Below are 14,061 nucleotides of genomic sequence, written 5' to 3'. Positions count from 1 at the left end.
CCATTTATTTGTATTAGTTAAGTGTTAACAGAACAGAAAGTTGGAAACCTTAAGCCAAGCCAGTTCCAAGGTTACAGTGCATTAATGCTGAGCAATTATTATAGATGCAATAATCTGTTTGTTCAGAATAAAGTCTATGGATTGCCCTGTGCATTGTATAAGAGTTAAGTAACAACTCAGTTGTAATCTTTTTGGGGGGGAGAAACAGAGTTTGGTTGTAATTGTGTATGTGCTTAGCAGAGAATAAATTTCACTGAGCTCAGTGATTTTAGAAGATTTGTGTATTGTTAAAATATTATTTCCCAACATGATATTTAAGGACGTCCCGCAAATTAGACATTAGGATAATTCAAGCCAGACAAAGCTTGTAGTTTTCAGTACTACAACTACCAATAATTCTAGTTAGCAACTTAATAGTGTTCAGTTGAGAAATATCAAGAAATTAGCAGCCATAGCATTGGGCTACCTACCCTAATATTTGTTGTGATTCAGGGTCAGCCTGTGGGTTCGGCAGTTGGGTTGGACGACTCAGAGGAGGAGGAGGGGGTGTTGAAGAGCTTGCTGATGATGGCCTTGAGGCTCCGCAGAGCCCTCAGCCAGGCCCCTCCCACCTGGTCACGACGGAGACCCAGCTGTGTGAGCCTGACAGCGTGGATGAAGATGACCCACAGCTGGCCCTGTTCAAGGACGCCTGACACAGGAGGCAGTCAATCAGGAGTAAACAGAGGACGGCAATGGGGCACCTTGGAAGGAGGCAGAGAGAAGCCACGCCCTGAACTGTATAAAAGGGGAATGCAGGGGAGGGCTGGTTTGCTGAAGGCAACTGCTTGAAAAGCTCCTGTTTCATGGTTCGTGTTTGCTCTCTTTGCTCTGTGTTTTTATGTTAATAAATTTGGCAGGCTTAATTCCAGCCTCTTGCCTTCTTGTAAAAGGGGTTGTCCCTGCCTTTTCTGCAGGGCCGGTAGCAGGCTGGTACAGAACAATATTATCTGTACTGATGTTGGGCTTGATAAAGAATTCTGGGGCTTGCTTTTTCTATGCATCTGGAGGGCACGTATTTGGGGGAAAAACTATTTTATGTCAGTGGTTTGTCAAGGTCTTCCCACCTCTGCTTTCAGATTTTTTTTAAAAAAAATGAAAATGGTAGATTGAAAGGATTGATCTTATTTTGGAATGCAGATGACATCCAGATGCCACTATCACACTGTAGCTGGTCTAAGCGAACTGTTTTTGATCTGCTTGGCTTTCTGGCCACAGGATGGCGAGTGAAGGCAAAACCAGGAAGGAAGCAGAGAATTGTCTGTTGCTTCTTTTAGTGCATTGGAATAGCTGGCAAGGAGGAGCTTTAAAGAGCAACATAAAGCAGTGCAAAAATGCTCATCAGAATGGACAGAAGAAGCAGTGGCCATTTTGAAGGGAGAGCTGCCATTTAGGGTCCAGCTTAGAGACCTCATATTATTGGAATGGACACTGGACACTTACTCCTGACATTTACAATTGGGAGCTGAATTCCATCAAAAGAAAGGAGCCCAGAAAGTGGCTGTGACAGTGGAATCAAAGCTCCGCCAACTTTTTTGTATGCAGTCCACTTGATCCATGCTCAGTTATTCAGTTGGAGAAAAGAGGAATTGTCATGAACTTCAGATATGTGTTGATGACATGAATAAGAAAGGCTGGAATGAGAAGCTTTAATGCTGGAATTAAAGCAATTTTAATGATAATCTTTATAATTAAAGGCCAGAACACAAAAAAAACCCAGCCATTCGTGCTGTGGCTGGTCCATGAGTGGGAAACTGACATCTGTTAGTTTGGACAGCTCCCTTCATGTAAAATTACAATGTTTGTATTGGAGCACTTCAATGCTCCCAGCATGCAGAGGTTTGCTGTTATCTTTCTTGTCCTTATTTGGATGCAGGAAATGGGGTCCCCACCACTCGGGCATTGGTTAGGCAGCAAGCAGACACATTTAGCAAGTGGCTCTGTAAGAAAAAAAAAAGGCTTTTAGTTCTAGTCATATGATATTCAGAGATGTATCAAACCGCCAATGCAATATTTACATTATTGTAAAAATAATTTAATTTAATTTAATTTAATTTATTAATATTTCTATACCGCCCTTCTCCCGAAGGACTCAGGGTGGTGTACAGGGCAAGAATAAAACATAAAGTTACAAAAATTAAAAAGTAATTAAATACATGCCCATAAAAACAATAAATACATTAATAAAACCCCCAATAAAATGATAATAAAAACCCCAGCAATCCCACCCTCAGGCCAGGCCGGCTTGTTCGAACAGGTATGTTTTCAGATCGCGGCGAAAGGAGCGAAGATCGGGCGCCGTCCGGAGCTCAACCGGTAACTGGTTCCATAACTCCGGGGCGCCCACAGAGAAAGATCTCCCCCTGGGGGCCACCAATCTACATTCTCTGACCGGTGGCACCCTGAGGAGTCCCTCTCTGTGGGAATACTGGTCTCCTCAATATGGGGGGAGTCATGTGACTGCCATTTGCAGCCTTTCCAGCTGGCTTCTAACAAACAAAGTCAATGGGGGAAACCAATTCACTTAATGACCATACAATTCACTTAACAACTGCATTGATTCGCTAACCAACCATGGCAACAAAAAGGAAATGAAATCAGGCGTGATTCTACTTAACAACTGCCTTCTTTAGCAACAGAGATTCTGGTCCCAATTGTGGTTGTAAATCGAGGACTACTCATACATACAGCTTGCTGCTGGGGGTCATATCAAAAGTTTTAGGCTAGATTTAATCATTTCATTCTCTGACTCTCACCTTTAACTAGCAATCATAAGGCTGTAGAAAACAAGGAAAAGGTTCCCCTTCTCTAGATCTGACAAGGTAGACCACTCAATAATCGGAAATAGCCAGGCAGTGGATGTTCAGTGGTGGACAGTTGTAGTAATTCTTCTATGATCCTTCTCTTTTGCTAAGAACTGTGGTGATGCTCATCTTACTTTCTTTTCAGGGATTTCAGGGGTTATACTATGAGGACACTGAGCTTGTCGATCAGAAGATTGGCAGTTTGGAGGGTCGAATCCCGACTGCCGCGTAGCAGAGTGAGCGCCTGTTACTCGTCCCAGCTTCTGCCAACCTAGCAGTTCGAAAGCACGTTAAAAAAAATGCAAGTAGAAAAATAGGGACCACTACGGTGGGAAGGTAACAGCATTCCGTGCGCCTTTGGCGTCTAGTCATGCCGGCCACATGACCACGGAGACGTCCTCGGATAAGTGCTGGCTCTTTGGCTTTGAAACGGAGATGAGCACCGGCCCCTAGAGTTGGAAACGACTAGCATGCATGTACGGGGGAACCTTTACCTTTTACCTTTACTATGAGGAGGACTCCCCCCTTATTAACTGAAAAGACCGAGAAGAAAATGCCCATTACATCTGAGCCCCAAAGGTGTTTTTTTTCATGAGGCAACTGGACTGGATGAGTTTACTCAATGAGTCTAGTTGCCTCGTGAAAAAGCACCTTTGGGACAACCATGACCTGAATGACTGAGAATCTCCATACACACTACATCTGATCTGAGATACCAACCAGTATTTGCTCTGCCTCCCAGGATCCCCTTGCTTTTCTCTTTGGTTTGGCCACCCACACCACAAGGCCTGAACTAAAATTCCACCTAAATGGGATAACTTTGTGGGAGCATTTTTCTTGCCCCAGGCAGCAAATGTTGTAGGCCTGGCTCTGAATTGCCTGTTTAAACAAAAGTCTCCTTGTCTGATGGCGATGAAGCTATTGTGCTCAGTTCAGAACCTCCTAAAGACACAGGCAACTGGCCTCGTGAAAAAATCTTTGGGACAACTATGACCTGGATGACTGAGAATCTCATAGACAGCTCAGCATCTCAGAAGCAAGTATGTAGAATACTGGCTTGTAAGGAATTTTAACCCAATTCCTGCAACCGTTCTTCATATATTTTAGTTTCCAAGTCTTTAATCAGAGCAACTAAGATGATTAAAGTCCTGGAGACTAAAACATATGAAGAACAGTTGCAAGAATTGGGCATGAGTGGTCTTGAGAAAAGAAGGACTAAGGGTGACACAATAGCAATATTCCAGTATTTGAGGGGCTGCCACAAAAAGAGGGGGTCAAATTATTTTTCAAAGAACCAGAGGGCAGGACAAGAAACAATGGATGGAAACTAATCAAGCAGAGAAGCAACCTGGAAATAAGGAGAAACTTCCTAACAGCGAGAACAATTAACCAGTGGAACAGCTTGCCTCCAGAGGTTGGGGGTGCTCCATCATTGGAGGTTTTAAGAAGAGCTTGGATAGTTACTTGTCTGAAATGTATAGTGTCTTCTGCTTGAATAGGAGGTTGGACTAGAAGACCCCCAAGGTCCCTACCAGTTCTATAATAATTGATTAAGTGAGGGAATTCTCTTACCAATAAAATCCTCTCCAGGTCTCTGTTGACACAGAGCCATCACCTCACCATTTTTCTGGCAGGAGCTTACTACCTAACACGCTGGCTAACAAACATTTCATAATCGCTCTTGAAAAAACATAGCTCTTTTTTCTCTTTTTGCAGAATAACATTCAACCCGATAATCGCACAGGAGCTTTGTTTTTAATATGCACATAGATACAAACTATAACCTCTTTTTAAATCAGTTGTAGCAATTTGTACGGGATGATTGTTTTGTGGGAAAGAAAGGGGATTTCCAAGGATGCTTGTAAGAAATTAGAAAAATGATCCCTTTTTGGCTGCAGACTAGCCTGAAAACCTTATGGTCTGATCTTCAGAACATTGTGTCTGCTACTTGGGAATGTTAGAAATGAAAATTGTTCATAACCTATAACCCTGCCTGCTGGGTCATTAATCTTTCTTCTTCCTTGAAAGGACAGTGCATTTTTCAGTATATCCAAAATCAAAAGTTGAGGTTTCTTACACAAATTCTTGTTGATTTGGGTTTTTTTCCCCCATCTCAATTTGCAGTTTCATTCCATTTCCCATTCAGGGTTGAGGTAAAATTCTTTGGGGAGAAAGGAATCTAAAGTGTTATACACATTGTTTCTTAAATATATTTCTCTGCCAATGAGGAAAAAAAAACCACTTGCCTCCAAGCACTTTGGTCTCAAAAGGTCAACTGGAATATTTAGTTTGCAAAGTTTTCTCGGCTTTATGGCTAAGGCAGAAATCAATTGGTTTAGCTGCCAAATCTAGACAATGGTGTAAGAAGCCAATACTGATCCAGAAGTAATATTGGAGATGTTTCTTATTGGGAGTAGGGAAAGTATCATGATGGAGAGACAAAGGAGGAGGAATCATTTCTCTTTTGGGTCTCTTCCAAATTGTTTACCCTTTCAAACCAGCCTTTGCCCTAACTTTCCACTCCTTTCGGTAAAATTTTGCCTTCTCTTTTAAACTGTGATCCCTTTGTTCAGTATCCTGATAGGATTTTGGATTGTGTTTATGGTGTTTGCTCATTTATTTTGTTAAAATGTGGCTCTAACCTTGTTTGTAACTGGGTAATGCTAGAAGAGAAAGAGAAGGAATATTTTGATTTCACCACAGTCAATGGGAGGACCAAGCTTTGCATTTTGATCAGGATCTGACCCCAGATTGAATCTGGCCATCTCTAAATCATGCCAGATCAAATCAGATCACTTACTGAAATTATTTTGAGACCTAAATTTGTGCCTAACCATATCAATTGCCTCTAATCTGACTTCATAAACGTGGTCCAGGAACAATAAACAAGTTAGTGCATCCATGCCTAGTTGCGTACCTGAGCACTGCTCCCAGTCATAACATGTGTCATAGCCACAAGCCTCTCTCTTTATGCTGTCCGTAGCAATTCTGAGTCTTTCCTTAGCCCAACTCACATCAGTCCCAGTCCGGCAGGGGCCAGAATGCAAGAAATGGAATGACTGCTGATCCAGGCATTTTTCAGCCAAATATGGACAGCTGGGCTTTGTAAGTGCTTGTTCAGAAGTGGCATCCAGTACACAGACATCTTCAGAATAGTGTCTGCCAAATGACCAAAACACAAAGCCAAAGGAAACAGAAACAATCCCATGATTATTTATTAAGAGAGGGATGAAGCAAACAATTAATAAAGAAGTATTTTTCATTATTGTTTATAACATTTGGAACATCTGTTTGGGAAGTTAGCTGGAGCTGATTAGCCAAGTTATTTTTTTAAAAAAAATATCTGGAGTGATTATCACTATTCATATCAGATGGACATTAACAGAATTTTCCAAATTCTGCTTAGAGAAGAAATTTTTTAAAAGGTGGTAAAACAAAAGGTATAAAATAGGTTAGCAGCAACATATTCACAAGTGAACTCCAATCTCTTTCTTTATTTTACTTACACATTCCAATCCTAGCCATATCACCAAATGTCAGGGAATGTTGACATTTTGCAGGATGTTGTTCAACAATATGCAAGTTCTCAAGAGGGTGGAGGGGATGTGATTATGGAGGAGACAGAGGGAGCCTGAGAACATACCATATGGGGAAAAATTGATCAACCCCCATCAAAGGGAATACAAGAAACATCTGCCCATGTGAATCCAGTGTGGAGTGTGGAGCCTTCCTGAGCAAAGGACAGACAAGTAGATAATGGGCAGGGTTGGGCTGAAAAATTTAGTGACCATTGAAGGAAGACAGCAGTCCCCCAGAGAAAGAAATATTTGGGGGGATATTTAAAAAAGCAGAGTATATTTCCCCAAAGGAATAGTAGAAAAGCTTAGGCAGAAACCCACCACCACCACTACCACCATCTCTCTGCTCCAAGCAGAAACCAGCTCTGTAGAAATGCAGATGTGATAATCCTTTCAGAAAGACTTGAGCCAGGCAGCTTAGAGCTGATGGGATTAGAATGATAAAGATCCCTAGATCTGACAACTCCTTACCCAAAACAAATCCAAGAAAGGACATAGCCATCAATCACAGCCCCAGGGAAGAAGGATATGACCTTTAGTACATAATAGGATTAACCCACCACCATAAGAATACCAGAAGGGCACACTGAACCTCAGGTCAAAGTTCATGCCACAGGAACAGGAACAACTCCAAACACAAAAGCCGAAGAAGGTATAAAAAACCACCAGGCCCAGCTCCATTTGGTTCAGTCACGCCAGAAACATACTGCTGTCACTGAAGTTTATGACAACTAAATACACAAGAACCTTCTTTCTAATGCAGTCTCCATTTTGTTTATTCCCAGCTTGGACTAGACCCTGATGAAGAATTTTCTTTTTACACCATGGTCTTGTTATGTATTGGGCTTAACTGTAACACCACATGGCAAGCTGGAGCTAGCTAACGGCTCCCAGCAACTCAGACTCCCCATCTCCAGTGCTGCTATTGGCTGCCCCTAGGTGGCAATGGGTTGCTTTAAACCTATTGGCTGCTGCCTAGGGGCCAGACTATAAATTGCTGCAGGCTGCAGCTCAGTTTCTCAGTTCAGATCCTGCAAGCAAATAAACATGACCATTGCTGAACTCACTTGCCTCGTCTTCATTCCCGCGCAATGAACTCACTACACAACAATCTAGCGAACAGATTTCCTGAGGTTTCCATGGCAACTGTGGCTGGCATCTTCAAACACAAAGATATGGAGCAATATATTATTGACCAATCACAAATCAGAACAGTTGGCTATAAAGACAGGAACCCAACGAATTTTGGAAGATGTCAATCACAGTTGTTGGTGAAATGTCAGGAAATATTTTGTCTAGATCATGGTCACAAAACTCTGAAGCCCAACACGGTTCAACAGATACTGGCCAGTATGCAAATGGATAGTTTTATACAATGTTAAAGTTCTCTGTAGGAAAGAGCTTCCTCTTAACTAAGATCCATTAAGAAAAACTTGAGGGAAATATCTTGGGGTTAGATACAAGTTGAAGTAAGCATTTTTCTTAAGGTGATACAAGTCTCAACATGTAGCACGGCGAAACCCTTTTCTCTGTATAATTTACCTGCAGTCTTCTCTGGGATTCATACACACACACTGGTAGTCAACTTGCTTCTCTCCTGGTTTGCAGTTGCTTTGAGAATGTAGAGAATCATCTGCAAGAAGATAAAGAATGCCAAAAAATGAAGCATAAACACATAAGAATTCTATTAGATATACTATATAAAAGCTTGATAGATAAAAATTTTCAGGATTAATATTAAACTACAATGTAGAATTGTTTGGAGACAAAGCTCATATTTAGTTTTGAATAGCATCCATGGGTCCCATCCCCCAAAGTAGGTGTGGTCAGTGCAAAAATGAAGCATGATTTAAAATAAACAACTGAATTCAGATTAAATTTGCTAGATACAATTGTTCTGGAATTGAAAGTTCTTATGTATTGACACCTTTATGCAAAACCCCAAAATGCTGTAATCACCCCATTTCTGACCAGTAAAGCAGGATTCACCAATCAATATAAGCAATTTCACCTTTCCAGTCTCAGTGCTGAAATAAGGTAGCCAAGTTTTGCATGGTGGGATGTAAAATCAAGATAATAAAGGGAATCTGAGCCTTCCTGAGTATAGATAGCCAGAAATGTCTCAGGCTTATTAAGTGCTGGTTACTTCTTTAACTTCTTAAAGGTATTTATGATTTGGTGTATACACACCACATCAGCTATTATACTCTATCTTTTCAGGTTTCACAGGAGTTTGTAAGAGATGTTTATTCCCCTCAATTCTCTTTTGTATAATTGCATTACTTTATCTATCAACATTTCTTTGTATTTTATGCTATTATTTTAAAGTACATACAATGTGGATTGCTAACTTTATTCTCTTTTGTCACACATGAACAGCCTGAGCAAGCATCCTAACATTCTCTGGGTCACGTCTTGAAAAATGACTATGCTGTGTCAGCCGTTATTGCTTCTTAGCTTGCCTATAGACTCAGGAGGGAAGGGAAAAGAAGAATGGAATGCAGTCTTCAGACATTGACTGCCAGCTGTGAGAACCAAGGTCACTCAAGATTTTTTTTTACTCAGAACTAAAGACATTCTCTCATAATAATTCTCTGACTTATAATTGGATAATGTGACCTGCACTAATAAGGGGAGGGAGGTTTCTCTACTTTAATATAGCAATTTAGGCACAAAATAACCAGAGCTGGCTTTCCTTTCATCAGAGCTGAAATGATGTGCTCAATAAAGTTTTGCATTAGAGATTACATCATTTCAGCTATGCTTACTTCATTGGGTTCATCAGTCGGAACCTGGACACTGTTTGTAATATTCCCACATTCTTTGTATGTATTTCTCCTAATTCCCTTGATACTGTCAATTCAATTTTAAATATTTCATATCAATTTTCTTAATGAACACAAAGTGTTTCATTTCATTCACTCTGGATAGTTCCTGTAAATTTAGTAATTTTCTCCTCTTGTCAAGCAAAACATTACATAGAGTCAGCAATTGGGAGAGAAGTTCTGAGGGACACAGCTATCATTTCTTTTGGAGAGAATGGATTCTACACACAATTTTGAGAGTTCAGATTTGTTGCTTTCCTGACCGTGTATGAATCTAACAGTAAAAATAAATCATAACAGGTGGTACCACTGAAATGATTTTGGTTATCTTGAAAATCAAGTAAGATTGGAGCTGATTCATATTTTTGTGGTAAATTACCCAGACATGCCAGGGATAAAGGCTAGATTTGGGGAGGGGGATTTCAAAGCCTGGAATAAGACAATGTTTTGTACTGTTGACAAGAAAACACCTTGGCTGTATCTCCATGATGGATGTGGAGCATCTTTACTTTTTATAATATAACTATTAATAGTAAAGCCCTCCTAGACTTTGGTGCTTCTTCATTTTGTTTTATTTGAGAGCACCCATCATTTCATCATTTTACTTCTCTTATTGTATTTTAATCCCATTTTTCCTTCAAGGCATTCATATGTAACATCAGCACCACCCCCTTCATGATATGCTCTTTCAACAGTCCTGAAAGGAAGATCAGACTGAGTGGCATGCCTGAGTGAAGATTTGAACCCATTGCTCCAAACCCCTCATTGAGCAGGTGAATCTCCATGCCACATGAACTATTCACTTACCTTTCTCACAGGTAAGCAGGCTCACTACAGCAGGACGCCAAGACGGGCCACTTACACAAGTGTATTCTGATTGGCCAGTTAACCTAAAGGTTGGTGCACAACTTAGGCAGATTGTTTCCCCAATGTTATATTCACTTTTAAAGGGTAAAATGGAGACAACATCTGAGGCTGCTGGTCTGCGACATGCAGATACTGAGGAAAGAAGGAATGGAGGGAGGTACTGTAAATGAGATTAACATGTTATGAGAGAAGAGCTGCAAGTTAACTATAAAATTCAAATATTTTGTAAAGGCTTTATATCAAAAAATGTAAACAATTAACAATTTAAGAATCCAGTTTGAAAACTGAAACAATAATTCGCTGGTTATATTCACACAGTACATTTACTTATTGTTAGTTTAATTGAGATTATCCAGTTAAACTAGTTTTCTGAGTTTGAATTGAACCCTTAACTAATCACAAGGCCTGGATTATGAACTGGTTGGCTAGTTTTGGATTAAGTTAGTTTTTTTCAGCCTTAGGAACTCGAAGATCTGTGGACTTCACCTCCCAGAATTCCTCAGCTAGCTGGAAAGTTCTGGAAGTTGAAGTCCACATATCTTACAATTGCCAAGGTTGAGAAACACTGGATTGAGCTATTGAAAAAGTATACCCCTGCCTTCCCTATCAGGAATTCAGGTAATGCAAGAAGGCAATCAGGCCTTTCCTTAAAGCAGAAATATGGAGGCAACCATGTTCTCTCATTGCAGCTCTCAGTTAATCATCATATCCATGTGCCTACAGAGATAACATTTCTGTTAGGATTTCCAAGGGAAACAAAGTGACCTGCTTGCTTATATGCAGAAATGACCAAGGAAAGCCACTGAAGCAGATGTAACAAGCCTTGAATATCTCAAGGAGGGATGTACTGTTTGCAACATCTCATTTAACATAACATCCTTTGAATACTTGGCTCTCTTAGGAATAGAAGTTCTGTTCATAAAATTAAGGAACATAAGACGCTGTGTACCAAAGTCAATATGTTAGTCCGCTTATCCTTAATTATTGACAATGACTGATGACAACTCTCATGGAATAAAACTATAGTCATTCTGGAGATGCCAGGACTAAACTTGGGACTTCCTGCATTCAAAGCAGATCTTTGAATTATAGCCCCTTCCAATGGACATACTAAGTCAAACACTGATCTATCTCTGACAATACTGTTGAAAATTAATACCAACGATGTGCCAACATTTCAAGACAAGTTTTCCCCTCCCTTTCCACATTTCTACTTCAAGAGTAGCCACATTCTCCAAAATCTGGACTTCCTGTACTCAGCTGAGCTTCAGCATTTTGCATGTGATTATGGAGCTGACATACTGTATCCTCTTCTTATTTAATTTTCTCAGATTAGTAGTTTAAGTCTCAAGTCTCTTAATGGTTCTTACATTGGCATTCGACAGAACGTTGCAACCAAGTTTGATCTGGCTGGCAGCTAAAGAATGGATATCCAGTAAGAGTGTATCCATTGAAGCACACAACTTCAGCATTTTCCCCAACATTATAATGGTTCTTCTCATTCTGAAATTAACCAGAAAAAACTCTTCATATACTTGTTATGGAATAAAAACAGCACCTTATTATCATTCAAATCCAAGTTTTTCATGCAACTTTGTTTGAGGAGTTCATCCATTCAAAATTATTTAGGCAAACTTTATTGTACCCATTAGCAGAAGTCCTCTCAGAATTCTAAAAATCCATAGATTTTGTTTTCATTGTTTTATCTCCACAATAACTCTCAAATTTAGTAAGGCTGCATGAATGAATAGATGGACTAAGGTTAGCCCAATGAGTTTCGTGACTGAATTTGAATTTGAAATAGGGTCTCCCTGACCTTAGTTTTTTAATAAATTATTACTTAAGTCACAATGAATCTTAATATTATCTTGTACCTTTTTTTAAAAAAAACAGCACAAATGGCTGTGAATTATAGTGTTGTAGCTGTCAAAGACTCCAGCAAGGCCATTTTATATCAAATGCCTGGCTGTGAAAGATATACCAGATTAAACAGGATAGTTCTATTTAGGAATTCATTTCATTCATTTAACAAATTTATATGAACTCCTATCTAGCCAGTGGAACTTTGGGTGGTAAACATAAAATCAAATGTTTTTCACAGGCAGCCCATATATAAAGTATTGCAATAGTTCTATTGGGAAATTACTAATGCGTATATGACAATGAACAGTTCTTCCTGATCTAGGAATAGTGTAGGATGTATTTGTGGAAAGGTACTCCTCAATATCGCACTATTTTGTGATGACCTTGACACAATTTTTTTCATGAGTCCAGGAAGACCCCCAGATTGCATACCAGTTCTTCCAGGGGATGCGTTTAAGACTTAATCCCTTGCTAGCACATTTGCTTAATCCTTTGCTTTTTTTAAAATAAGTATCTGTATCCAAGAAGGATAAGAAGAAAAAAAAACCCTGAGAACACGGATGTTCACAAGGGGGGGGGGGAAAGAGTCAAAATCAGCAAGATGGTGGATGGAGGTTCATGTTGCATAACCTGCCCTTTCTGCTTTTCTGTAGGTGTATTGACATTGCATGCATGTTCAAAAGGGATGAATTTGCATCACAATGCTCCAGCTGCCATCTTGCTGATTTTAACACATTCACCTATCACAGATGTTGCTGGCTGAGAAGTTCTAAAACACCTACCCTGATAAATCCATGCTCTGGTGGATCTGGTTTGAGGCATCCTGATTCAGGCCTCTCAACTGCAATGTCCCCTTCCCTTGTCGCTTCGTCATCATTTACGCATACAGCTTCTCTAAAAGAAAAGAACCATGGAATGGGAAATCACTAGACAGCCATCTTTTCAGATTCTGGAGGAGAGGGGAAAATCATAGTTTATGCTAGAAACATGTGAAGAACCATGTTTAGTTATAGGATTTCTGGTTAAAGAGACTGGGTAACTGGTGATATGAAAATTCTTGAGACCAGTACCATAGGTAATCATACCAGGCTTTGCCTGAAGCCAAAGACAGGGTGGCCTCTATTCTACACCAGTTTAACTTCAGCACTGGCAATTGGACACAGTATTGCATTGCATTTTAAGGTGGTGGGATGGTTTAGGGAGCACTGGGTTGTCTGTATGGCATGCATAGCTGGGTCTCCAATATAGGAAGAACCCCCTGATTCTGCCTGGAATGTTATAGCTGAGTATTTCTATGGCAATTAAACTCAAAGGTATAACTTATCTTGGTGTTGTGGGAAGTGGAATTAAAGGCCAACCTAACACAGAAGGTGGAGGAAATACTCGGACCCACCGTGCCAGCATCACTTCACCATTAACTGCTGATTTGGTGCAAATTATAGTGCTATGACAATGAGAAATGAGTGGAGAAATTAGAGAAAGGCATGGACAAAAGGCTGAGAAAGCTACCCACTGAGCCTTTTATGCTTCTACAATATAGCCCCCACATACTTGTCCCAGAACTCCTAACCAGAAAAAAAGGCAACCATTGTAGACTCCTTTGAATCATTGCTCTTAAATTAGCACTCTGTGTACTTATATGGGGTTTTTCAAAATCAGCCACAGGATCTCTTGAACAATTTAACTTTAGTTTGAACTGCATGACAGTGAATTCTGCTGGGAGACATGGTGCTAATCCCATTTTGGGATCTAAATGGCTATCAAGAAATTCTGCATATCAGAGGATCCTTGCAGTAAACAGAGAGTAGTCTTTTACATAATTACCCTGGCTGTTCTGTCTCAGAAGACAGAGAAGAAAAGAACAAATGAATCAATAAAAGGAACAGAGTGGTCAAAACTCTCAATCCACCCTACAATTTATACCTGCCAAGAGATTTTGGTATCTTTTTCAAAAGTGCTCGAAGTAGGAGGAAGCAACATGTACTTTCCACATGAACTGCACTTCCGTAAGTGCTAATCAGCATGGCTATAATGAAAAATGCTGGGTTCCTGTGATCAATGGAGGGTAACAGGTTGACTATTCTG

General features: G+C 40.1%; 1 protein-coding gene across 1 annotated transcript in view; it reads right to left on the bottom strand.

Annotated features, from left to right (window-relative positions):
* Positions 1 to 1,803: 1,803 nt before the first annotated feature.
* LOC310636730 (complement component C6-like) overlaps positions 1,804 to 14,061 on the bottom strand; it is a gene marked incomplete at both ends in the record, with an annotated part of 38,497 nt that continues 26,239 nt past the window's right edge. The window contains 6 exons of the mRNA XM_083356806.1: positions 1,804 to 1,979; positions 5,761 to 6,002; positions 7,964 to 8,054; positions 10,054 to 10,245; positions 11,484 to 11,616; positions 12,759 to 12,870. Coding sequence (XP_083212932.1) covers positions 1,804 to 1,979; positions 5,761 to 6,002; positions 7,964 to 8,054; positions 10,054 to 10,245; positions 11,484 to 11,616; positions 12,759 to 12,870 — 946 coding nt within the window. The remainder of the gene's footprint in view (positions 1,980 to 5,760; positions 6,003 to 7,963; positions 8,055 to 10,053; positions 10,246 to 11,483; positions 11,617 to 12,758; positions 12,871 to 14,061) is intronic.

This window comes from Vipera ursinii (assembly GCF_947247035.1).
Source record: "Vipera ursinii genome assembly, chromosome: 2".
Taxonomy (NCBI): domain Eukaryota; kingdom Metazoa; phylum Chordata; class Lepidosauria; order Squamata; family Viperidae; genus Vipera; species Vipera ursinii.
This window is presented reverse-complemented; position numbering and strand designations above follow the sequence as displayed.